Source organism: Mustela nigripes, chromosome 12, assembly GCF_022355385.1.
Source record: "Mustela nigripes isolate SB6536 chromosome 12, MUSNIG.SB6536, whole genome shotgun sequence".
Taxonomy (NCBI): Eukaryota; Metazoa; Chordata; class Mammalia; order Carnivora; family Mustelidae; genus Mustela; species Mustela nigripes.
The window spans coordinates 84,567,497-84,593,128 of NC_081568.1; the positions used below are offsets into that span (position 1 = coordinate 84,567,497).

At 34.9% G+C, this 25,632-nt stretch overlaps 1 protein-coding gene across 1 annotated transcript in view; it reads left to right on the forward strand.

Moving 5' to 3' along the window:
* MTREX (Mtr4 exosome RNA helicase) overlaps positions 1–25,632 on the forward strand; it is a 98,070-nt gene that overhangs the window by 58,923 nt on the left and 13,515 nt on the right. Inside the window, exons 19-23 of the mRNA XM_059417873.1 lie at positions 1,253–1,381; positions 12,447–12,557; positions 14,122–14,310; positions 19,857–20,020; positions 23,714–23,819. Of these exons, the coding sequence (XP_059273856.1) occupies positions 1,253–1,381; positions 12,447–12,557; positions 14,122–14,310; positions 19,857–20,020; positions 23,714–23,819 (699 nt within the window). The remainder of the gene's footprint in view (positions 1–1,252; positions 1,382–12,446; positions 12,558–14,121; positions 14,311–19,856; positions 20,021–23,713; positions 23,820–25,632) is intronic.

Consider the following 25,632-nt stretch of genomic DNA (forward strand, 5'->3'; position numbering starts at 1 on the left):
TTCAGTGGGTTAAAGCCTCTGTCTTCGGCTCAGGTCATGATCCCAGGGTCCTGGGATTGAGCCCCACATCAGGCTCTCTGCTCTGCAGGGAGCCTGCTTCCTCGCCTGCTTCCTCCTCTCTCTCTCTCTGCCTGCCTCTCTGCCTACTTGTGATCTCTATCAAATAAATAAATAAAATCTTAAAAAAAAATTTTGGAAAAAAAAATAGTACATGGAGGAAAATACTGGGTTTGAAGAATGGAGCTTATGCTTTCAGAAATTTGAATTCAGTAATTTAAAATAATTATGATTGTATTTTTGGTTTGAATTTGGAAATGTATTTGTTAATTGGGAAATCAGTTAACAAGTTTATTGTGGAAATCAATCGTAGCTATGGGTTTATTGTCATTTCTTGAAAATTTTTCAGTTTTTAAGAATAACTGTGCCTAGAGGATACCAAGCACTTAGTTCTTTGACATGTTTACTCCTCAACCAAAATAACTTTTTTCTTTTTATCTGTTTTATGCAAAAGGGACCATTCAAAAAAGACCAAGAGAATATCTTAATGCTCTTTGAAGGATACTGCTGTCAAGCAAATTATCATAAATTACAGATATGATTAATTAAGCCTTGGATCTTGAGAACCATATTTTTATTAGAGAATATAAAAGACAAAAGTCTTTTAATAAAATGATATAAAATCACATTAATGAGGTGCCAGTGTACTAAGCAATAAAGTAATCTACTTTAGTATAATTTACATGTTGTTTAATTAGGATAATTTGAAGACATGGATTTTCTGAAACTCTTCATTTCTTATAGTTTCTTTGTCTAATTCTATAACATTAAATAAAATTATAAACTAATCATTGGAAACTTAAAATGGCATTTTATGTCAATTAACGGTTCGTACTTTTTTTTTTTTTAAGATTTATTTTAGAGACAAAGTGTGAGCAGGGAAATGGGCAGAGAGGGAGGGCCGCTGATTCTATTTAAATTCATAAGTATCAAGTCTATAGCCATACCACCCGGAACATACACACACTCAATCTCATTTGAATTCATAAGTGTCAAGTAATTTCTGTTTTTTTCATCTAGTGGAACGTGTTGAAGGGTGAAGGACAGCCCTCGTTGCATGAGGTTTTCCTGTGCTATATGTGCCATTCATAATGCTAAATACTGAGAACATAGTCCCTGTACCTTTGGAACTTAAAATTTGTGGGCCAGGATTTAAGAAGTAATGAGCTTCTTTTATCTTGTTTTTTTTTTCTAGCCTAATTCCGGTGAACTGGATCCTTTATATGTAGTTGAAGTACTTCTCCGCTGTAGCAAAGAAAGTTTGAAAAATTCAGCTACTGAGGCTGCAAAACCAGCTAAACCTGATGAGAAAGGAGAGATGCAGGTTTGCATTTTATTTTCCATCTTCAGATTTCAAATACTTTTTGAATTATTTATAGTCACTAGATTTCATGAATATGATTATAATGAACATACTGTCTTGATTTCTAAATGGGAAGATTTCAAGGCTTTTAAGGGTATGTTTAAGCCATCTAAAATATCAGAAGTTTGGTTTATGAAATTTAAACTCTGTTTCTAGGGGCACCTGGGTGGCTCAGTTGGTTAAGTGCCTCCCTTCCACTTTCCGCTCAGGTCATGATCCCAGGGTCCTGGGATCGAGCCCCGCATCCAGCTCCCTGCTCAGTGAAGAGCCTGCTTTGCCCTCTCCTTCTTCCTGCTGCTTTGCCTACTTTTATTCTCTCACTCTCTGTCAAGTAAATAAATAAAATCTTTAAAAATAATAATAATAATCTCTTTCTATTATCAAGTTTTGGTCAGGTAAATAATGATGAAGTAAAAGATAAAGAGAATATAATAATATAAATTTTCACATGAAGTTGGATTTTACTTGAACTGTAATGATGTTTTATCATTTTTGTGATGAAATAACGTTACAGTTTTACTTCATCCTATTTACTGTATTCCTATGAAATACTGAAGCAGGAATTTTTTTTTTTTTTTAAGATTTATTTATTTGTTTGACAGACAGAGAGTACAAGTAGGCAGAGCAGTAGGCAGAGGGAGAAGCAGACTCCCCGCTGAGCAGGGAGCCCAATGCAGGGCTCCATCCCAGGACCCCGGGATCATGACCCAAGCCGAAGGCAGCCCCCTAACAGACTGAGCCACCCAGGCACCCCTGAAGCAAGAATTTGATAATTAAAAATCCTGCATACGTTTCCTTAGTTGAAACCATTTAATTTACATGTGCTTTTAACAGAATTTTTGTTGAAGTATGGTTGACATAATATATTAATCTGAGGGTTGCAATATAGTGACTCAGCATTTTTATATATTAGAAATGCTCACCACAGTAAATGTAGTGACCATCTGCCATCATACAAAGTTATTACATTATTATTGGCTGTATTTCCTATGCTGTACTTGTCATCCCTGTGACTTATTTGATAAATAGAAGTTATCCCCTTCTTAATCCCCTTCACATGTTTCATCTGTCACCTCACCCACCTAGCTTCAGGCAACCACCAATTGTTCTCTGTATTTATGAGTGTGTGTTTGGTTTTGTTTGTTTGTTCCTTTCGTTTTTTTAGATTTTACATATAAGTGAAATCATGAAGTATTTATCTTTGATTTATTTCACTTAACATAATAACCAGGTGTTGCCCATTCATCCATGTTGTTACACATGACAAGATTTCATTCTTTTTTATGCCTGAGTAATATTACTCTATGTGTGTATGTGTAACACATTTTCTTTATCCATTCATCTGTTAATGGACAATAGATTGCTTTTTATCTTGGCTGTTATATATATAATGCTGCGATAAACAAAGAGGTGCATGTATCTTTTCAATTTAGTGTATTTGTTTTTTTAGGGTTGATACCCAGAAGTGGAATTATTGGATCATATGGTACTTTTGTTGCTAATTTTTGAGGAGCTGCCACATTGTTTTCTACTGTGACTGTATGCATTTATATTCTCACCAACAGTGCATGAGGGTTCCCTTTTCTCCACATCCTTACCAACACCTACTTCTTAATTTTGTGATACTAGCCATTCTTATAGGTGGATGGCGATATTTCATTGTGGTTTTGATTTGCATTTCCCTGATGGTTAGCATCTTTTCATGTGTGTGTCAGCTCTCTGAATATCTTCTTTGGAAGCCTGTCTTTTCAGGTCCTCTGCCTATTTTTTAGTCAGATTTTATATATGTATTTAGTTTTATGAGTTCTTTTTTTACTCTTATTATTAACTTCTAATTAGAGATATCATTTGTAAATATCTTCTCCCATCAAGTAGATTGCCTTTTCATTTTGTGGATGGTTTCCTTTGTCCTGTGAAAGTTTTGTAGTTTAATGTAGAACCTTTTGTTTATTTTTGTTTTTGTTGTCCTTGCCTGAGGAGCCTCATCCAAAAAAAAAAAGTATTGCTGATGCAACAGTACCTATGTTTTCTTTTAGAAGGTTTTTAAATTGTTGTTTTGTTTTTTTACAGAGAGAATGTGAGTCGGGGCGGGGGAGGGACAGAAAGAGAGACTCTGAAGCAGGCTCTACGACTAGCACAGAACCTGACATGGGGCTCCATCTCAAGCTGAGCTAAAACCAAGAGTCAGATGCTTAACTAACTGAGCCACCCAAATGCTCCTTCTTCTAGGAGTTTTATGGTTTCAGGTCTTGTATTTAGGTCTTTAATTCATTTTTTTATACGGTATAGGAAAGTAGTCCAGTTTAATTCTTTTGCATGTGACTGTCCAGTTTTCTCGGCACTGTTTGTCACTTAAACTCTCTTTTCCACATTATACATTCTGATTACCTCATTTTTTTTTTAGATTTATTGACCATTTAATGATGGGTTTATTTCTGAACTCTGTTCTGTTCCATTGATCTGGGGTTTTTTTGTGCCAGTACCATACTGCTTTGATTATACAACTTTGTAGTGTAGTTTGAAATCTGAAATTGTATTGAGCTCCAGCTTTTTTCTTCTTTCTCAAGATTGCTTTGGCTGTTTGACTTGATGATTCTGCATCAAGATCTTTGTGTTTAAGATTGTGTGTGTTTTAAGATTATGTGTTTTTGTTCTTCAAAAAATACTATTTGAATTTTGATAAGGATTGCATTAAATCTGCAGATTGTTAGGAGTGGTTTTCCTTTCTTTTTTTTTTTTTTTTTTTTAAGATTTTTATTTATTTGAGAGAGAGCACAGGCAGGGGGAGGGGCAGTAGGAGAGAGAGAAGGGTCTGTGCTCAGACCCTGCTCTGAGCACAGAACTCCATCTCAGGATTCCAGGATCATGGCCTGAGCTGAAGGCAGACATTTAACCGAACTGACCCACTCAGACGCCCTGAGTGGTATAGACATTTTTAACAGTATTCTTTTAGCCCTTGAGTATGGTATATCTATCCTTTATTTGTGTCATCTTCTCTCTCTTTGATTGCTGTGTTATAGTCTTCAGAGTACATGCACTTTTCACTTTTTTTATTAACTTTATTCCTAGATGTTTTTTTCTTCTTGGTGCAATTGCAAGGGATTGTTTTCTTAATGTGTCTTTTATAGTTTATCTGTGTGGAGAAGCACAACAGATAATATTGATCCTGTTGCAACTTCACTAAATTTGTTTATTCTAACAATTTTTGTTGAGTATGGCTTTCTATATATAATACTGTGTCGTTTGCAAATGGTGACAGTTTTACTTCTTTCTTTCCAATTTGGATGCCTGTTATTTCATTTTTATGTCTGATTGCTATGACTACGATTTCCAATACTATGTGGAATAAAAGTGGCAACAGTAGTTATGTTTTCCTTCTTCCTAATCTTAGAGGAAAAGTTTTCAGCTTTTTACCATTGAGAATAGTATTAGCTGGTTTTGTTATGTGTATTATATCACTTTGAGGTATATACCAGTTTTGTTGGGTTATTATCAGGAACAGATGTTGTATTTTGCTACATGTTTTTTTCACCTGTGTAAATGGTATGACTTTTATCCTTTTGTAAATGTGGTATACCATGTTGGTTGATTTATGGATTTTTGAACCATCCTTATATCCCTGGAACAGATCCCACTTGATCATGGTGAATGATAACTTTTTTTTTTAAATTTTATTTATTTATTTGACAGACAGAGATCACAAGTAGGCAGAGAGAGAGGAGGAAGCAGGCTCCCTGCTGAGCAGAGAGCCCGATGTGGGCTCGATCCCAGGACCCTGAGATCATGACCTGAGCCAAAGGCAGAGGCTTTAACCCACTGAGCCACCCAGGTGCCCCGGTGAATGATAACTTTTAATGTACTGTTGAAGTCAGTTGCTAATACGTTGTTGTGGGTTTCCGCATCCGTGTTCATCACAGACACAAGCTTGTAATTTTCTTTTTTTGTAGTGTCTTCGTGTGTTTAAGAATTAGGATTATGCTGGACTCATAGAATGAATTTGGAAGCATTCCTTCCTCTTCAATTTCTAAATAATAATTTGACAAAGAATAGATACTAACTCTCATTTAAATATTTGGTATAATGGGGTACCTAGGTGGCTCAGTTAGTTAAGTGTCTGCTTTCGTCTCAAGTCATGATTCCAGGGTCCTGGGATCAAGCCCCATGTCAGGCTCCTCGCTCATAGGGGAGCCTGCTTCTCCTTCTACCTCTGCCTGCTGCTCCCCCTGCTTGTGCTTTCTCCATCTCTCCCTCTCTCTCTGTCAAATAAATAAGTAAAATCTTAGAAAAATAAAAATAAGGAAATAAGTATTTGGTATAATGTGCCTGTGAAACCATTTAGTCTTAGACTTTCATTTGTTTGTAATTTTTTGATTATCAGTTCAATTTCAGTACTAGTAGTTGGTCTGTTCACATTTTTTGTTTCTTCTCAATTCACTCTTGGAAGATTGTATGTTTCTAGTTTATCTGTTTATTATAAATGGTCCAATTGGGGTCACCTGGGTGACTCAGTGGGTTAAAGCCTCTACCTTCGGCTCGGGTCGTGATCCCAGGGTACTGGGATCAAGCCCCGCATCGGGCTCTCTGCTCAGCAGGGAGTCTGCTTCCTCCTCTCCTGCCTCTCTGCCTACTTGTGACCTCTCTCTCTTTCTCTCAAATAAATAAAAAATATCTTTTAAAAAATGGTCCAATTGTTGCCATATAGTTTTTGGACTACTCTATTATCATTAGTTTTTGGTGTTGGTTGTAACTTCTGTCTTATTTCTGACCTTTTTTTTGAATTATCTCTCTTTGTTCTTGATGAGTCTGGCTAAAAGTTTATCGGTTTTGTTTATCTTTTCAAAGAACCATCACTTAGTTTTATTGCTCTTCTCTATTGTTTTTTAAAGACTCTATTTCACTTATTTCCACGCTGAGCTTTTTTTTCCCCTCCTAACTTTTTTCCTATATAACTGTTTACTTTCTTTCTAGTTCATTTAGGCATAAGGTAGATTATTTGATATTTTTCTTGTTTCTGGAGATAGGTCTATATCATACTATAAACTTATAAACTGCTTTAGATGCATCTCAAAGATTTTGAGTTGTTGTGTTTCCGTATTGATTTGTCTCAAGGTATTTTTAAAATTTTCTCTTTGATGTCTTTGTTGACTCAGTAATTGTTCTGTAACATGTTGTTTGGTCTCCTTGTCTTTATGTTTTTTTTTTTTCAGTTTTTCTTTGTTAATTGAATTTTAGTTTAATACCATTGTGGTTGGAAAAGATGCTTGGTATGATTTCTGCCTTCTTAAATTTATTGAGACTTGTTTTGTGGCCTAACATGATCTGTCCTGGAAAATATTCCATGTGTACTTGAAAATTATGTTCTATTCTGCTGTTTTTGAATGGAACATTTTGTATATGTCTGTCTAGTCTGTGTTTTCAAAGCAACTGTTTCCTGATTGATTTTCTCTCTAGATGATCTATTGATGTAAATATTAAAATTCCCTACTATTATTGTATTACTGTCACTTTCTCTAGTTGTGTCACTTAGTACTTGCTTTATATACGTAACTGCTCTTGTGTTGGATGCATAAAAAATTTATAATTGTTGGGCTGCCTGATTGGCCCAAGTTGTTTGACTCTTGGTCTCAGCTTAGGTCTTGACTTAGGGTTGTGAGGGGTTGTTTGTTGGAGAAACTCTTTCTCTTGCCTTCAATTCTGAATCATGGTCTTCCTGGGAATAATATTCTAGGTTTTGGGGTTTTTTTCCTTTCAGCACTTTGAGTATATCATGCCACTTTCTTTTAGCCTACAAAGTTTCTCCTGAAAAATTATCTGATAGCCTTATGGGGTTTCTCTTGTATGTTACTAGTTGCTTTTCTCTTCCTGCTTTTAAAATTCTCTCATTTATCTTTAATTATAGTAATGTTTTGCTGATTGTCTGTCTTGATGTGCACCTCCTTGAGGTCATCTTGTTTGTGGTTTTCTGTGCTTCCTAAACCCTCATGTCTCTTTTTCTCTCCCAGGTTAGGGACATTTTCAGCTATTATTTCTTCAAATAAGTTTTCTGCTGCTTTCTCCCTTGAGATGGCACATAAGTATTTGAAGGCTGATATACTGGAATTTTGTTATTCTAAAACATTGTTTTAGTTTTCTGCTGCTTTCTCTCTTGAGATGGCACATAAGTATTTGAAGGCTGATATACTGGAATTTTGTTATTCTAAAACATTGCTTTAAGTATGTGGTGTATTCCTAGATTTTTAAGGAAATGTCATTGTAATCATATATGTCATAATAAGCTTTGATTTATCAAAATTAAAAATCTGCCACTGCAGAGTCAGAGGGCTGCTGCTTTGGATTAGTTCAGATGATAATGGAATCCAGAATTGGCAGTATTTAAGGAAACTGTTCATTATTAAATGTTTTAAAATAATAATTTAGAGTATAATTTTATACTTCTGAATCCCAGCTTTCCCTTAGTTTCTAGTCCTCGGTCTCAAAATTTGTTCCATAGAATTCCAGCACCATTGAAACTTGTATGATTTTTTTCCATAATGTTTATTTTATAATTGACTGCTTAACTGTAAATAAGAGTAAAACTCCCACAATTTAGCAGATAGTCATTGTACTCAAAGTTATTACAACTTGGAATGGCAAATACGTGGCATACATGTCAGCATTCTTTTTCTCCCATGGCAGACATGATAAATCGTGGTGTTCTTTTCCAGTGAATGCTTAGATTCTTCCAAGAAAATGATCTAATAACTAATTCATTAGAGTTAGCATTTTAAGGAAAACGTGTTTGTTGTCTGTCTTGCTTTTAGGCTCAAATTTTAAGCCTAGCAGCTGTTCCCATTTTACTTAAAGATACTAAGAAACTTTATAGTACTTCACAATCATGATTTGTCTCAGTTTAATAGCCTGTGCAGATTAGACGTCATTGGATCCTAGACAAACTGTGTCTACAGCATTTTTTTTGATTGTGGTATAATTCACTTTTAACATTTTTTATTCAGTTTATTTCAGGAAATTAAGGGGAGGTGTGTTAGCATGAAGTATATATATCATACTGTCTCTGGTTTCAAGGGGTTTACAGCTTAATGGGGGAATATTTTGTGTTCCACTTGCTGAACATCAGAAATGCATCCTCTGACTGGGGTAGAGTGTGTTTGAGGAGGGAGATCAGTAAAGGTTTTATAAAAGAAGTATTAAGAAATTCACCTGATTTGTAGAAATATTTTCAGACAAGAATTGCATTTGTGGCAATGGAAGCAACATATACAGAGCATGAAACATTCCTTTTTTGTTTTTGTTTTTTAAAGATTCATTTAAAGATTCATTATTTGAGAGAAAGAGAGAGAGAGAATGAGTGAGGGGAAGGGCAGAGTGAGGGAGAAAATCAGTCCAGACTCCCTGCTGAGCTTGGAGTCTGCTTTCAGGACCCTGAGATCATGACCCAAACCAAAACCAAGAGTCAGACACCCCAACAAACTGAGCCACCTCAAAATGTCCCTTTTTAAAAAGAAGTAGGTTCTGTTATATGTGGTTAAATGATAAAGGTACAAAAAAGAGAAGGACTGTAACATAAGAGATGGAATACATATATATTGTTTGCTTTTATAAATTAATATCTTGAATAGGAATTCTGGACACAGGGAAATCATTCCACAGATAATTTATAAGGAAATTTCATCTCTCAACTGTAGTTACTATGTAGCCTGGGTAGGTTTGAACCAGACTTTCTTTACATGAGATATGAGTAGGAAATGGGATTTCCACATTTTCTTTCCTTTAACTTGGGAGTGTGTGTGATACCAAATATAGCTTTTTAAATGCTTTTTAGATTGCTGCAAGCTTTTGGTTAATTTCCAGAGTCCTGGAAAGAAAATTAGATCAAGACACACATTTAGTTTTTAAAAATCGAAAATTTAATAAAACACATCAGTTTAAATAACTTTGCCTGGACTTGATTAAAATGTAGTTGGTTCAAAAAATACCTTTCATTGGTTCATTGGTTCAAAAAATAAGATAAAAATACCTTTCCTGGATGAAAAGTTTAAAAATCACATTTTAGTTAACAGTCTTGATTTGAAGAAATGGCATTGCCTGAAACTCGTTTAGACTGTATTCACTTAAAGTTCCCGACTTCTCATATATCTTCCTACCTTATTATTTGCTTATCTTAAAAGGGGAAATTGATTTATGGCGAGCTTAAAAAGATTGGAAAGGTCTATTCCTGCTATTGGTATTCTAACAAATTTGCAATAATTACCCACACGATTATTTGGATTTATATAAACCAATCTTACATCATGATGAATCTGAATTCTGAGTTACTTTATAAGGTTAGTAGGGCTAGAAAACTACATGAATTACGCTATGCAAGTATTATGTTTTTAAATGTCTATGTATAGAGATTTATCATGAGAACTATTCAGTTGGTTTTTAAGCATTTAACGTCTTATTTACAAAACTTAAGTTGTAGGATCTTCCTTTCCTTGTACTTAAAGAGACTTTTGTTGGAGGACTTTTGTGGTGTCTTTCTTGTCATTAATGAGAATGACCATTAATGAGAATGAGTTGACCATTTTTGGATAATGTTTATTGTGGGAAACATTAGAAATTGAACAGTTTCTGACTTGCTTCTGAATCAAGTCTTTTCTGTATGGTGTTTATTTTTTTTTTTTCAAGGAAATTCTCAAATACTTGTGCTAAATGAATTCAACTTGAAATACACAAAGCGTATACTTCCTGCCTAAAGCCAAGTGAATTATTTTGAGGTTTTCTGCCATTTTGGATTATGTACATTCACTTCAGTGCTCTTTCCACTGAAACCGTGATCTAGGATTTGCATGGGTCACAAACTGGTGGTGTAAAGCCAGTTTAGCCCTTATAATGTCTCATTCAAAAATTTGACAGTTTGAGAATTTTTAAAAGTTATATTAAAGGATTATAATCAAATGAAAGTAAGCATCCACAAATCCATACTTAGGTAGGTAGGTAGATAAAATATAGAAAGAATGAGTCTGTTAGAAAAGTCACTGTTAGGTAGCTACCACAAATGAACTCAGGCAAGAATAATCCATGGGTGCTGAAACTTGTGAGTTGGAAATTTAGTGAGGAATGGGATATTTACAAAGTATGAGTCTACCCCTGAATTTCTTATTAACTGTAAAGGGGAGAGTAGTAACTTTACAGTAGAAAATGCTAGAGATAACCACCTGAATTAAGAGTTAGTATCACCAGTAATGTTGATCGGTGGATGAGAAGAACAGAAAACATCACCTCTGCCAAAAATGCGTACCCCGAATCTGATGATTCCTTATAAGACAAACTCAAATTCAGAGCATTCTACAAAACAACTAGCTCATTCAAAAACATCAGTAGCCTGAGTAGCACAGAAAAACTGAGAAGTGTTCCAGATTAAAGTAGAATAAAGAATTATGACAACTGAATTTAATTCATCATCCTAGTTTGGAGCATGGAATGGTGGGAGGGAAGGAGGGTAGTATAAAAGATAGTATTGGGGAAGTAGGTGAAATTTTAATATGGACCATAGATAAAACAATATATCAACATTAAATTTCCCTATTTAATACTTGTATTGTGACTGTGGTGTGTGTGTGTGTGGAGGGAGAATGATAAAGCACATGGGGCAAATGTAAATAAATGGTGAATCTGAATACAGGCATATAGGAGCTCTTTATTCTGTTTTTGTAACTTTTACCTTTGAAATTATATGACTGTGTAAAACCCATAAAAACAAAAAAGGTGGGGAATATTCTGGATTTTAAAAGATTAAGGAGACCTGACAGCTAAATGCAGTAAATGATCCTTGGCTGAATGCTAGATCTGAAAGTGGTGGTGGTGGTAGTAGTATCCATAAAGGACATTAATGAGCCGTTTGGGGGAATTTGAATATGAACTATATATTAGATGATAATGTATTATTGTTAAATTTTTATGATATATGTGACTATGCAGGAGAATGTGCTTGTTCTTAGAAGACACATGATAAAGTATTTGTTGGTAAGGTGAAGTAACATGTTACCTGAAAATTAATTTCAAATGGTTAAATTAAGAGGAGGAACAAGGAAGGCAGAAAGAAAAAACACACCCTCCAAAACCCCCCAAAATCTTATCTGGAAAGAGAAAAGGCACATATGGCAAGCTGTTAACAGTTGAGAAAATAAAATGGACAGTTTGTTGTATTACTGTTTGGGTCATTTTCAAATAAGAAGTTGTGGTTATCCCCTTTAAATGCATTCTCTATTTTTTCATTCTTCATCTTTTTCACTTACTGACACTTAACAGATACCTTTTCTCTTTGGTTATTGAGTATGATCTGTGCTAATATTTTAGTTTTGGTAGATACAGATTTGTTGACACTTGTTTAATATTTAATATTCGTTAATATTTAATAAATAGTATTTACTAAAGTATGAATTTGGACTTTGAAAGTATTAACTTCTCAGTGTACAGATGCCCTCATTTAAAGGAAGCATACTTAAAGGAAGCAAAATGTCATATTTGATGGTGAGGGAAGGGTATTTTTGTCAGGAGAAAGCATTAAAGTTAGTTTGAAGATAGGTGATTCTTTGTTATGTCTAATGGAGTATACTATTTCTTCTGGTTGAAATACTTTTTTCATCTGCTCTTCATTCTGGCCCATCCAGAGCTTACATGAACCTTACTTGGCCATCTAAAGGTAAACCAGGAGTCTTTCCTTCCTTTGTAGGGCTGTTATACTTTAAGGTGTTCAAAAAATGCCAGTAAATGAGGAGGTGAAAATGAATTCTGTATTGCAGGAATAACTTATGTTTAGGTACCATTTATTTGCTTGTTATTTAGAGGTTGAATTACTCTTTAGTTTTCAGTTATAGCTTCTAATAAGATAAAAGCTTCCACAGTGATTATTATTATCAACTATTACGTGTGTCACAAACTGTGAATGCAGCTTCATTTTAAGGATTCAAGCTAAATTTAGGAAATGGCAGAGATTGAAAATGTGCATTTTTAATTGTAGTGTTCTTTAACTTTTTCTTGGTAGGTTGTTCCAGTTTTGGTACACCTTCTGTCTGCCATCAGCAGTGTTAGGCTTTACATTCCTAAAGACCTTCGACCAGTGGATAATAGACAGAGTGTTTTAAAATCAATACAGGTACGTGTGTTAATTTTACAAATTTAAATATAAATTTTATGTAAATATAAGTAGGATTTATAGCAAGACAACTTAAATGCGTTAAAATGTATCGCTTTGTTTAAAAAAAACTATAAACACTTGTCAGTGGCATTTTTCATAAAGTGTCATTTTTTAAATAATTTTTTATTTTTTATAAACATATTTAATAAAGTGTCATTTTTAATGACACTTTAATACTTTTAATAAAGTGTCATTTTTAATAAAATATAATAGCAGATCTTTGTGTAGATTGTCCACTTCTTGAATATACCAACAAAGCAAGTTACTAAAGGAGATCTCATGGAGGAAAACATTGCTACTATTTTATACTATATATATATATATTTTTTTTTTTTTTTAAGATTTTATTTATTTGACAGAGAGATAGAAACCACAAGTAGGCAGAGAGGCAGGCAGAGAGAGAGAGTGGAGGTAGCAGGCTCCCTGCGGAGCAGAGAGCCCGACATGGGGCTCGATCCCAGGATCCTGGGATCATGACCTGAGCCGAAGGCAGAGGCTTTAACCCACTGAGCCACCCAGGCGCCCCTATACAAAATATATTTTGCTTTATTATTTGCTGAGTGAAAATAACTAGACTGTATTAAGAATATTATGTATAAAATCATATGCCAGGACTTTTAACCATTTTTTAGTGTAGCTAATAAATAAATAGTTTTATTTTCAGTAGGAAAAATTATGACATTCTAGAATTTTATTTTCCAGTAGGTGAAGAAAAGGAATTTTGTCATTTATTTAGTCAACAAATACTTGGATTAATATTTACTGTGCTGCAAAGGCTCTGTACTAGAATTTGAGAAAACAGATAGATAAACAGGATGCTTTCATTAGAGTAGGAATAAGCTGTGGTCCATAGATAGCCAGGCTATCTGAATTGAAGAATTCTCCTGACAGTTTTACAGAACTTTATGTGGATAACCTTTTTTTTTTCATCCCTAACATACTAAATCCTATTTTACCTTTAAGGCCTATTGAAGACCCTGAAGGAGCCTCAGGGGGATACTAGCCTCTACAGTGACCTATCCCTTCTCTGAACACACATGCTCATTATAAATCATGTTTAAAAAAAAATTTTTTTTTAATAGGGATCTGGAACCCTTTAAAAAATTTATGTCTTCCCACTCCATAGTGCACCCCTAGGAAGCAGCCAAAGAAATCGTGAGAAAATTAAAAACAGTTTATAGTTGGGTTGTTAAATACAGCATTATTTATAACAATAAGAGGTTATAACGACCTAAAGATACAATTATGTGTTTATCCATAAGTTGTGCCACATTCAGAACTATTGAATTCTAAGTACTGGAGTTATTAATAAATTTTACACATCCCTATATCAGTAAATCATAGTACAGCAATTTAGAAGGAATTTTCAAAAACATATGCATGTAAAATTGAGCTCCACTTGAGGTGCATTTTTAAGTGCATGTTTCTCTTTGTGCATAGAAAAACAGAAGGAAATATTTACTTACTCTTAACTAATCTTGTCTATAAAATGAAAAAAATAATTTTAAATTTTTTGTTGTAGGAAGTTCAGAAACGTTTTCCTGATGGTGTTCCTTTATTAGATCCTATTGATGATATGGGCATTCAGGATCAAGGGCTGAAAAAAGTTATCCAGAAAGTGGAGGCTTTTGAGCATAGAATGTATTCTCATCCACTTCACAATGACCCAAATTTGGAAACTGTGTATACGCTTTGTGAAAAAAAAGCACAGGTATGGCAGAAATATTTTTTATCATAAAATCGTATGTATGTCACTAAATTATTGAATATTTGTCTTTTTTATTTTCCTTTCCTACTGGTTCGTCAGCTAAAACAGGGAAATAGCTTATCTTTTAAGGAGACTATCAATTCTGACCAGCAAAATAAGATAAAAATCATTTTAATTTAGTATTTGATGGGTTTTCTTCACAGTTTTTTTAATGTAATACAATTCGTATAGCAATAGATTCACTCTTTTAAAATATACAGTGGTTTGTAGCGTATTCACAAAGAACTGCAACCATACCACTGTCCAGTTCCAGAGCTTCCATCACCCCAAAAAGAAACCTCATACCAATTAGCAGTCACTTCCTATTTCTCCCATCTCACAGATCCTGGCAACTATAAATCTTCTTTCTGCCTCTATGGTTTTGCTTTTTCTGGATATTTCATAAAAATAATATCCTGCAGTATGTGGCCTTTTGTGTCTGTTCTCTTTACTACATGTCTTCAAGGTCCATCCATGTTATAGCATGAATTAGTACTTTATTCCCTTTTAAGGGGGAAAAATATTCCACTTATGGATATTCTACATTTTGTTTAACAGTTCATCAGTTGATAGACATTTGGGGTTTTTCCACTTTTTGGCTATTATGAATAATTCTGCTACCAACATTTATGTACAAGGTTTGTGTGGATATGTTTTTATTTCTTTTGGGTGGAATTGGTAGAATTGCTGGATCATATAGTAAGTCTGTATTGAACCTTTGAGAAACTGTCAAGTTTTTTCCAAAGTGGCTGTACCACTTTACATTCTCACCAGTGATTTATGAAAATTTTTATTTCTCCATATTCTCACCAATGCTTATTATCCTCTGTGTTTTTGATTATAACGTTCCTAGTGGTAAGAAGTTGTAACAGTTTGGCTTTTTTTTTTTTTTTTTAAGATTTTATTGATTTATTTGGCAGACACACAGCGAGAGAGGGAACACAAGCAGTGGGAGTGGGCAAGGGAGAAGCAGGCTTCCAGCCAAGCAAGGAACCCATGCAGTGCTGGAGGCCAGGATCCTGGGATTGTGCCCTGAGGCGAATGCAGAGGCTTAACAACTGAGCCACCCAAGCGTCCCAGTAGTTTAGCTTTTTAGAGTAATTAGCTATAGTCTGTGACCAGAAAAGCATTCTTAGAGCCATGGTGAATAATGAATTTAGGGAAAGTTTTTCAAAGTGAACACATTCCTTTCCATTACCCACTTCTCTTCAACTAGAATCTTTTGTACTATTCAAGTGTCGCTTTCTCCCTGAAACTTACATCTCCTTACTATTAGCTTTTTCAGCTTTTATCTTGAACCACTTGAACCACCTTTGTTTTCCTGTTTCAAAGATCATTATTTTAAGCTCCTTAGGGTCAGGTATTTCATTTTAGCTTACTTACACTCTCCCATATCCCAAATGATCGCTGCTACTTACTGAACATGCTTGGGAGTGGAAACTTGTTGGCTTAACAGAATAGGATGGTTTAATTCACAGTTTTACAGCATTCTTTCTAGCTTTCTGTGAACTAACATAATGGGGCCTCTTACCACGTGGGCAGCGAACATATAGTGCACAATGCTCTGGTCCACCAGGAAGGAAATGGAGACACAAAAAGCTTTAGTAACTTGTACAAGGATCCTCACTTGGTATCCTGGCCTTTTCATGTCTCACTGAGACCATTCCATTAGCTCCTTCCCTGCTTCATTTACTTCTGTGTTGCTGCCAGAGTTCATCCTGAACAGGTCCACAACACAAGAACAGACTCTTGAGCTTGGTTGAATTGGTGAATAGAAAGCATCCACAGAGAAGGCGGTACGAAGCCACAGAGAGTGACATTATCTAAGTTACTCAGACATAACTGAAAAAGACCTTAGTGTCTGGCCAAGGGACTGACTAAATAAACTTGCTATGAAAACTCAGCAGTACATAGAAAAACGCTTGTGTAGGTGCATTAAATGCTGGTGTGGAATGTGATTACAATTTAGCACAAATAAAAACATATACCAAAAAGACTAAAAGTAAAACCTGAAGTGGTGGTATGTGGGGAATGAGATTATAGTAACTGTTTTTTCCTTCTTTTTTTTTTTCTCCACAGTTGTCTGTAATGTACTATAGAATATTTTACAATGAGAGAAAACTACAGAATTAACAGGGGGGAGGGAGGGCGGAAACCAGTCTTTTTATGGCCTCCGAGTGACTATAGGATAAATTTCACATCCCTTAGCCCTACCTAAGAAGGCTTCAAAAATCTAATCCTTCAACTCTAACCATTTTAAGTACTCATACCTTTTGAGCAAGCTTTCCTCCTTCTAGGAATTAAGACTCCAAAGTGTGAGGTAGTACATGCATGTTCTTGTAGCATTGTCCGAAAAAGTGAATTTATATAAAAATAACCTCAGCATTTCATCAGTAGGGAATTAGATGTGTGACTTCTACATATCATGGAAATCAACATGGACATTTAAAAAAAAAAAATGGGAGGCACATGAGTGGCTTAGTTGATTAGATGTCTGACTTCAGCTCAGATCATGATCCCAGGGTTCTAGGATCAAGTCCTGCATATGGCTCTCAGCTCAGCAGGGTGCCTGCTTCTCCCTCTACCTCTCCCTGCTGCTCTGCCTACTTGTGTTCTCTCTCCCCGGCAAATAAGTAAGTAAAATCTTATAAAAGAAGAAATGAGGTAGGGGCACCTGGGTGGTTCAGTCAGTTACATGTCTGCCTTCAGCTCAAGTCATGATCCCACGGTCCTGGGATCAAGGCCTGCATCAAGTTCCCTGCTTAGCATTCAGTCTGCTTCTTCCTTTCCCTTTGCCCCTTCCCTACTTGTTCTCTCTCTCTCTCTCTCTTAAATATCTTTAATTTAAAACAGTCTTTTAAAAAAAGAGGTCATTTTACATGTAGTCTTTGCAAAATGTATTGCAAATGTGTGCAGATGATTTATTAGGGAGGAGAAAAGGAAACTGATCTTACTTCTGTGGGAGAAAAGCTCCTATTACTATGTAGTTATGCTTTTAGACATGAATATATCTGTTCTTTTAAAATTCTGTGGGAAAAGATCTAAAATGGCATTATCTAACAGAAATATAATGCAAGCCACTTATGTAATTTTAAATTCTAAAGTAACCACATTTTAAAAAGTGAAAAGAAATGGGTGAAATTGATTTTAATAATATTTTCATTTAACTCAATATATCCAAAATACATTTTAATAAAAATTAAGGAAAAAAAATCCTTCACTAGCGGGCCCTCTTCTGCTAACTAGTAAGTTTTATATGCCTCTGAGTACTTAGCAATCTGCTCTGCTCTGCTCTGCTCCTGTGGACATCCTCAATCAAGGAAACTTCAGAAAACAACTTTTTTTTCTAATAGACCTGGTAAGTTATGCTAGGTAGCAGAGAGTTATCTAGAAAGTCTTCTTATCCTCATAGCATTACGACAACACATTTGATTGTAGCAGTATAAATAACCATTAAGAGGGGCACCTGAGTGGCTCAGTGGGTTAAAGCCTCTGCCTTCAGCTTGGGTCATGATTCCATGGTCCTGGGATTGAGCCCCGCATCCGGCTCTCTGCTCCCTGGGGAGCCTGCTTCCCTTCCTCTCTCTCTGCCTGCCCCTCTGCCTACTTGTGATCTCTCTCTGTCAAATAAATAAATAGAATCTTTTAAAAATAAATAAATAAATAAGTAACCATTAAGGGATTGGATTCTGAAGGCTGACAGGGTGGTTTTGAATCCCATCTTTATTACTCACTAGCTCTGATCTTGACCAGTATACTTAGTAATCTCTGTCTGTCTCAGATTTTTATGTTGGTAAACATTTAGTGTTAGTTACCAACCTTACACAATTGCTATAGGAATGAAGTGAAATAATGTAAAGCACCAGAAGTAGGGTACATAGTTAGCTGTCTGTAAATATCCATTACTGACCATGGTCATTGCCTTTATCATTTCTACTCAATTGAAGCCTAATAAATCATGTGTAAAATTCTAGAGTCTTTGAATTTCAACTTCTAAGTCCCTAGAATTTTCTTTTTGTCGGTGTTTTTTGAAGTTAATCCACAGTCTTAGGAATTCATTATTTTCTTACTACTGTACTGTGTGATATTCTTATCCTAGTTAGAAAATAGGTAGTATTTACTGATTAACTGAATTTTAAAACTTACCCATTCTGGAGCATGACCTAAAAATATGTTTTCCTTTTAAAGTATAGAATAGAGACCTTATTTTCTTGGCTAAAGCTGTTTCTAGCTTGAACAGCTTTGTGATACAATTAGAAGGCAAAGAGAAGAAATACTTCTCAGGATGTCAAGGGGGAAATATTGGTAAACGAGAAATAAGACTCATATACCCTCATCTTTGCTGTTCTCTAAGCTACCCCCTGATTTCCAAAGGATGAAAAGCTGGAGCTGATGCTGCTTTGGAAGCATGATTACTTGTCATATCTTGTCTGGGAGAGCCTATCCTAATTTACCACTGACTTTTGTCAACCTCTAGCAGGTTACCTTCTCTAGCTGATGGCTGTCCAACTCACTCCTTCTTATAGATCTTTCTCCTTGCTCCTTATTTAAGCAAGAAAACCATGCTGTATTCCCCAAGTTCTTAAACTTTTAACAACTCCTAAATTTCCTCCCTGCTTTGCCTTAAATTTTTCACCTGGATGTTTTAAATTTCCATATATATAACATTTTTACTGGTGTTTAATTACTACAGATACATATATCATTCTTCTTGTGTAATATCCTACAAAAGTTAAGAAGCTCCAAGTATCCTTGCAGGGTATCCTTATAAAATATTTTCTAGAGTGACTGAGTGGCTCAGTTGGTTGAATGCCTGTCTCTCTCTCTCTCTCTCTCTTTTTTTTTTTAAGATTTTATTTATTTATTTATTTATTTGATAGCGACATAGCAAGAGAGGAAACACAAGCAGGGGAATTGAGAGAGGGAGAAGCAGGCTTCCCACCAGGCAGGGAGCCTGATGCGGGGCACCATCCCAGGACCCTGGGACCTTGGCTTGAGCCGAAGGCAGACGCTTAACGACTCAGCCACCCAGGTGCCCCGGAACACCTGTCTTCTTGATTTTGGCTTGGGTCATGGTCTTGGGGTGGTGGGATCAAACTCTGCGTTGGTTCCATACTCCGTGTAGAATCTATTTGAGTTTCTCTTTCTGCCCCTCCCCCCACTTGTGCACACATATTTTGTCTCAAATGAATCTTCAAAAATACATTTCTTTAAATTTTTAATTATTTTAGTATTTTATATTTTAACATTTTTTTAAAAGATTTTTTTATTTATTTGACAGAGATCACAAGTAGTCAGAGAGGCAGGCAGAGAGAGAAAGGAGGAAGCAGACTCCCTGCTGAGCAGAGAGCCTATTGGGGCTTGACCCTGGGATCACGACCTGAGCCCAAGGCAGAGGCTTTAACCCACTAAGCCACCCAGATGCCCCTATTTTTAGATTTTAAAATGAATAAATCTCATTTTACTTTGTTTACTTTATTGAACTAACTTTATACTTTTATGTGCCTTAGATTGCAATAGATATTAAATCTGCAAAGCGAGAACTAAAGAAAGCAAGAACCGTCCTACAAATGGATGAACTCAAATGTCGCAAACGTGTTTTAAGGAGGCTGGGATTTGCTACTTCTTCTGATGTCATAGAGATGAAAGGACGAGTGGCTTGTGAGATAAGCAGGTAAAAACTGGTTGTTCTAGAAAACTGATTTTAAAATTGGATGATATTTTTATACAAGGACTATAAATCTTTCAGAAAAAAAGAGCTGTCTTAAAAATAAAAAGTTTTGGGGGTGCCTGGGTGGCTCAGTTGGTTAACCGTCTGCCTTTGGCTCAGGTCATGATGTCAGGGTCCTTGATCGAGCCCCATTGGGCTCCCTGCTCACGCGCGCTCTCTTGCTCGCTGGCTCTCTCTCAAATAAGTAAATAAAACCTTAAAAAATAAATTTTAAGTTAGTAAAGTACCTTCCATAGTAAATGCAGTTTTTGATGATACAGTTAGGAAAAGAGCATTAAAAGAATCTCTTCCATCCCACTATTTAATACAAATGCTATTAGCATTTGGATGCATTTTCTTTTTTCTTTATTTTAATGCATTGTGTATTTTTACATATTCATGATCACAGTTTTGTGTACTTAATTATTTTTTACAATTTTAAACATTTTCCCACTTTTATTAAACTTAGTCTAATAACCATTATCCTTTGTATAGGAGATGATATTAAAGTTTTGGGCTAAGAAACATGGAATTACAGCATAGCATATTATAGGCCACGGTATAAAACTGGCTATAAGATATTGTCCATTTTGGTGATCTTTTGACATAGTATAAATGACTTGAAACCATAGCAGTCATTTCATTATTTCTGCTGGTTTCTGTGGGCCAGAAATTCAGGAAGGGCATATTGAATGGTTCTGGCTCAGGATTTTATGTGATTTCCGTTAACCTGAAGATACTGTTGTTTTGTCCATAGTTAGAAACATTATTCTTACTGAGTTCATAAAAGATGTTTTTGAAACAGTTTCTTAGGTTTTCACCATGGCCCTAATGGATGGGCCTGGGGAATTATAGGCTTGTATATGGTTTCAGACATTTTTGGGAAAGACTTACTCATATTATTCTTATTGATAGTTTAGTTCATATGTTAAGAACTTATGTCCCCAGGGGCCAGGAGGAGATTTTGTGGTAAACTAGAACAATTCTTTGTCACCAAAAGGGGGCAGCAACTACTCAGCCCCAATTATTACAGAGCAATGTGATCACAGATCTTTAGAAAAGCCAAAAATCCAGAATTTTAGGTGAAATCCCTTGGTTTTTAATTGTTCACAAACTAATTGAGAATATTTTTTTTTAGTCAGTGTGTGAGCCAAATATATCATTTGTTCAAGTTAGATTTGGCATGTCAGCTTCCTGTTTTCCTTAAACCTGCTTTCCTACTTTGTAATTAAAGAATTATAGGCACCACAAGGTTAATAATTTACCCAGGTCTAAAGTTAGGCCACAGCACCAGTTTACTAATTCATATGCTAAAATTACTGTTATTGGAATTACTTCTTTGTGATATTATATACTATTTTACAATTAACAGAAAATTTGGGTATCTGCAGCTGGATTTAGTCTTGGGAGAATAGTATTGATTTTATTCTAATATAAGACTAGAGAGAGAGTGAGAGAGAAAACATGAATAAAAGAATGTTACCTTTCCCCCAGTATTTGCTTCTCCCTCTGCTGAATAAGACCCAGCCACCAACAGCAAAAACATCCTAGACTCCTCTCCTTTCTTTCTCTCTCTTACGGTCTTCCTGTTTCCTCTGTCTCTTCCCTTTTTAATCTTCCCACTGACTAATGTGCCTTCATTATTTCTTGCTTAGAGTACTGCAGAAACCCTCTTTTTTGATTATAGAGATTATGAAGACTCAAGATAGAGTTCTTTTTACTGCTTTCCCAGTATTCTTTTCAAAGCACAGATCCTGTAATTTCATTGTTTTGGTGAAAGTCTCTGTTTTTCCCTATTGCTTTTAGAATAAATGCCATAATTTAATGTGTTACTGCCCTTTCCTCTCTAGCTACATCCCACACATATTTTTCTCTCAGCAATGACCTTTCCTCGCTCCTACCCCAAATCCAGTTCCTACATATTTTTTCCTACATCTTCTGAAACTTCCTATGAATTTCTCTAATCTTATTTTAAGCTCCCCAGCTTTTTTTCATAATTGCCCGTATAACCTGTTAGATCACTCTCCTTCGATTACTGTTGTTTCTTCTCTGCCTCCCACCTTAGCGGCGTGTATGTAGTAATATGTAGTTCTTGAAGTACTCTGGCGTTATTTGTGTTGTCCTCTTTGACTTAACTCTCATTTTACCACCAGGAACCCAAATTGAGTTTTTTACTCTTAAAGATTGATAGCTTGTGACTTTATTCTTTTTTTAGAAGTTAAAAAATAAAAGTTAGCTTGTTTTTTTTAAATAGCGGTAACACCCTCGAAATTATCAAATGGGTCTATTAAACCCTTTTATAAATGTAAAGTACATTGTGGAACCTTGATTACAGAATTCTAGAAACACTATCTTTGTAGTCTTTGGTAGCTTCCATTGAGCATAGTTGAGCATTCAGATTTTTTTGTTTCTCATCCATGATGGCAGAGAGAAAACAGTAAAGATATTTTGTGATTATTACACAAATCAGAAGATAACAGTGATGATGATGAAATTAATCATACAGCAAAATCTTAGACTGTAAGGTAAATTCTCGAACTGTGAAGAATCAATAAGTGAACAATGTATCTCTAAAGACAAAAAGAAAACTTTAAGATTATTTTACTTTCCTTTCTGTTCAGAAAGCAGGAGTTAATGTAATGTTTTGTGCTAAGTAAGAACTTGGACCATTCCATTTTACTAAAAGGACTTGTGACAATAGTCTTTTATGATTTGTTTGCTAAGTTGTCCTTGATAGTTTTCAAAAGACATTTGTAAATACAAGGAAATTGTTAAGAAATAGATGGAGAGATTTAAAAAAAAAATCTGTTGGATTGATCATTCTAATCTTTATAATATAAACCTGAATATGAAAATGTTGTACAGTCAAAGAGCAAAGAGGATGGCCTTCCTTTTCCACAAAATTACAACTTGTGAACGTTTTTTAAAATAGTGTTTTTTGGTGATTCAAAAGAGGAACCAAAAATAATGATTAGCTAGAGTCTTTAAAAGAGATGTATTTAAAATCTGCAGCCAGTATGCTGGGATAATGTTAAGTGCAGGAGAAAAATGGAAGTAATGATAAGCTAGTACCTATTGGAGATGTATTTGAAATTTGGAATTGTAATTACTACGTGGATATTGTCCAGATTCACAGATGACAGTTGATGAGCAGCATTGCATTTAAAGACCATTGGCCATCTTGGTAATATACATTCTCAGTGATGGAAATGCAGTGTGTCTCTCCTGTGGTTACATGTAAATTCTTAAGATTTCTAATGAAGTTGTTTTTCATTATCCCTTTGTGTTATAAAGTATTAAACAACTGTTAAATGGATCCTTAGACCCAGAGGAAAAATGGTGGTGACTATCTTTTCTGGAATACTGAGAGTTAAGAAGGAGTTTCTTATTTCAGTAAATATTTGCATTTTGGTGTTTCCTAGAATGGGGTTTTTACATGAAATAACCATTTTACGTTTATTATTGATACATTGGAAAATATAAAGACCTGCCATTTTCTTAAATAAATCGTTGTCACTCCTCATTGATCCCTCCTTATGGTCAAGTAATAGATTTTATTTTAAAATTTTCTATATTTTAAGCACATATGTATACATTTTGTATTTTTATATTATGACATTTAAAAATTATTCTCTTTTTTATTTTGTGGTGATCTAGTGCTGATGAGCTCCTTCTAACTGAGATGATGTTTAATGGCCTTTTCAATGACCTGAGTGCCGAACAGGCAACAGCACTACTTAGCTGCTTTGTGTTTCAAGAGAATGTGAGTTAATAGATTTAACATACCTTACTTATTAATTCACACATCCTGTAATATAAATATTGTTATGGATATTTTTAATTATAAAAGTTTCGTATTTACATATTATGGCTAATGTTAGAAATCACTATTTTAACACAAATATCTAAGAGCATATTAAATAATTAAATACATATTATCAGAAAGGTGAGTGAAATAAGATTTTATTTGTGGATAGTCGTTAATCATATTCCAAGCCTTTAATTTCTTCTGTTCTGGTCAGATAGTCCTAGAAAGAAGAGGATGAAAGAATGAAAATAAAATTAGGCAAAAGAGTGAAAATAAAAGGGGGTAGTGAGGTTAAATTATTATCTCTCCTCCCAGTAATGGAGAATAACTATGAAGCAGCTGATTTTCTTTGTTTGTTTTGTTTTTTTTTTGTTTTGTTTTGTTTTTTTTAACAAAGTAAAAAATGTATTTTTTGAGTATGCTTGACACACAGTATTGCATTAGTTTTCGTATACATCATAGTGATTTTACAAGTTTATATATATATGCTACACTCACCATAAGTGTAGTTACTATCTAGCAGCATACAAGACCATTATAATAGCATTGACTGTATTTTTATGCTGTACTTTTTATTCCTGTGATTTATTTATTTCATAACTAGAAGCCTGTATCTCCTTTCCCAGTTCTTTCGGAGGACTTTTTGCCAATGAGCACAGTGGTTACATGGTTGTCAGAGAAAACTTATTATTGCTCATATACTGTTTTAAATTATATGAATCTGTTATTTTTTTTATTTTTTATTTATTTTTTATTTTTTATAAACATATATTTTTATCCCCAGTGGTACAGGTCTGTGAATCACCAGGTTTACACACTTCATAGCACTCACCTTAGCACATACCCTCCCCAGTGTCCATAACCCCACCCCCTTCTCCTATCCCCCCTCCCCCCAGCAACCCTGTTTGTTTTGTGAGATTATGAGTCACTTACGGTTTGTCAGCAACTGATTTTCTGAGTGGCTGAAGTCTTAGTTGTCATAGGTAAGGTTTGAGGGTAGTGGCTATGGATTCTCATTGCTGGTTTTGCAGTAGTTTTTTCATTGAGTAGTTAGTTTGCTTTTAGCAACTCTTAAAAATCAGAAAATGGGGGCATCTGGGTGGCTCAGTGGGTTAATAAGCCTCTGCCTTTGACCCAGGTCATGATCTCAGAGTCCTGGGATTAAGCCCTGCATCAAGCTCTGTGCTCAGTGGGGAGCCTACTTGCCCCCCTCTCTCTCTGCCTGCCTCTCTGCCTTTCTTTCTCTGCCAAATAAATAAATAAAATCTTTAAAAATATCAGAAAATGAAGTGCTTGGTGGCCCACCACAAAAACACTAATCTTTTACTTTATTCCAAAAACCAGTGTGATTTGTTTAAAAAGTAAAATGCATGTTTTACATTTCGAACTTTATTCATTGTGGATGAAGTAGACAAAATAAGAAGACAAAGACATTTGCCCCCTAAAAATAATTTAATACTAATTTCTAAATTTTTATCTTTTACCACGTACACTTAGTTTAACTTTCATATGAATTGTGTGTAAGACAAACTTTTTTCAGTTCTGCCATTGATCTGTTTGTTAACTATTTCCTTATTTATGAAGCAGGTTGAATACATTACTTGTTGAAATAAGTAGGACCTTTTCTCTCCACTCCCTGATTACTGATTAGAATTCATTGCTAGAGTAGCAATGATAAGAAAGAGGACAATAATCCCAAAACAATTGACACTCCTCTGAGAATGCCAGCTCTGCACCTGTGAAGTAATTTGCGTATGAGGAATTCATT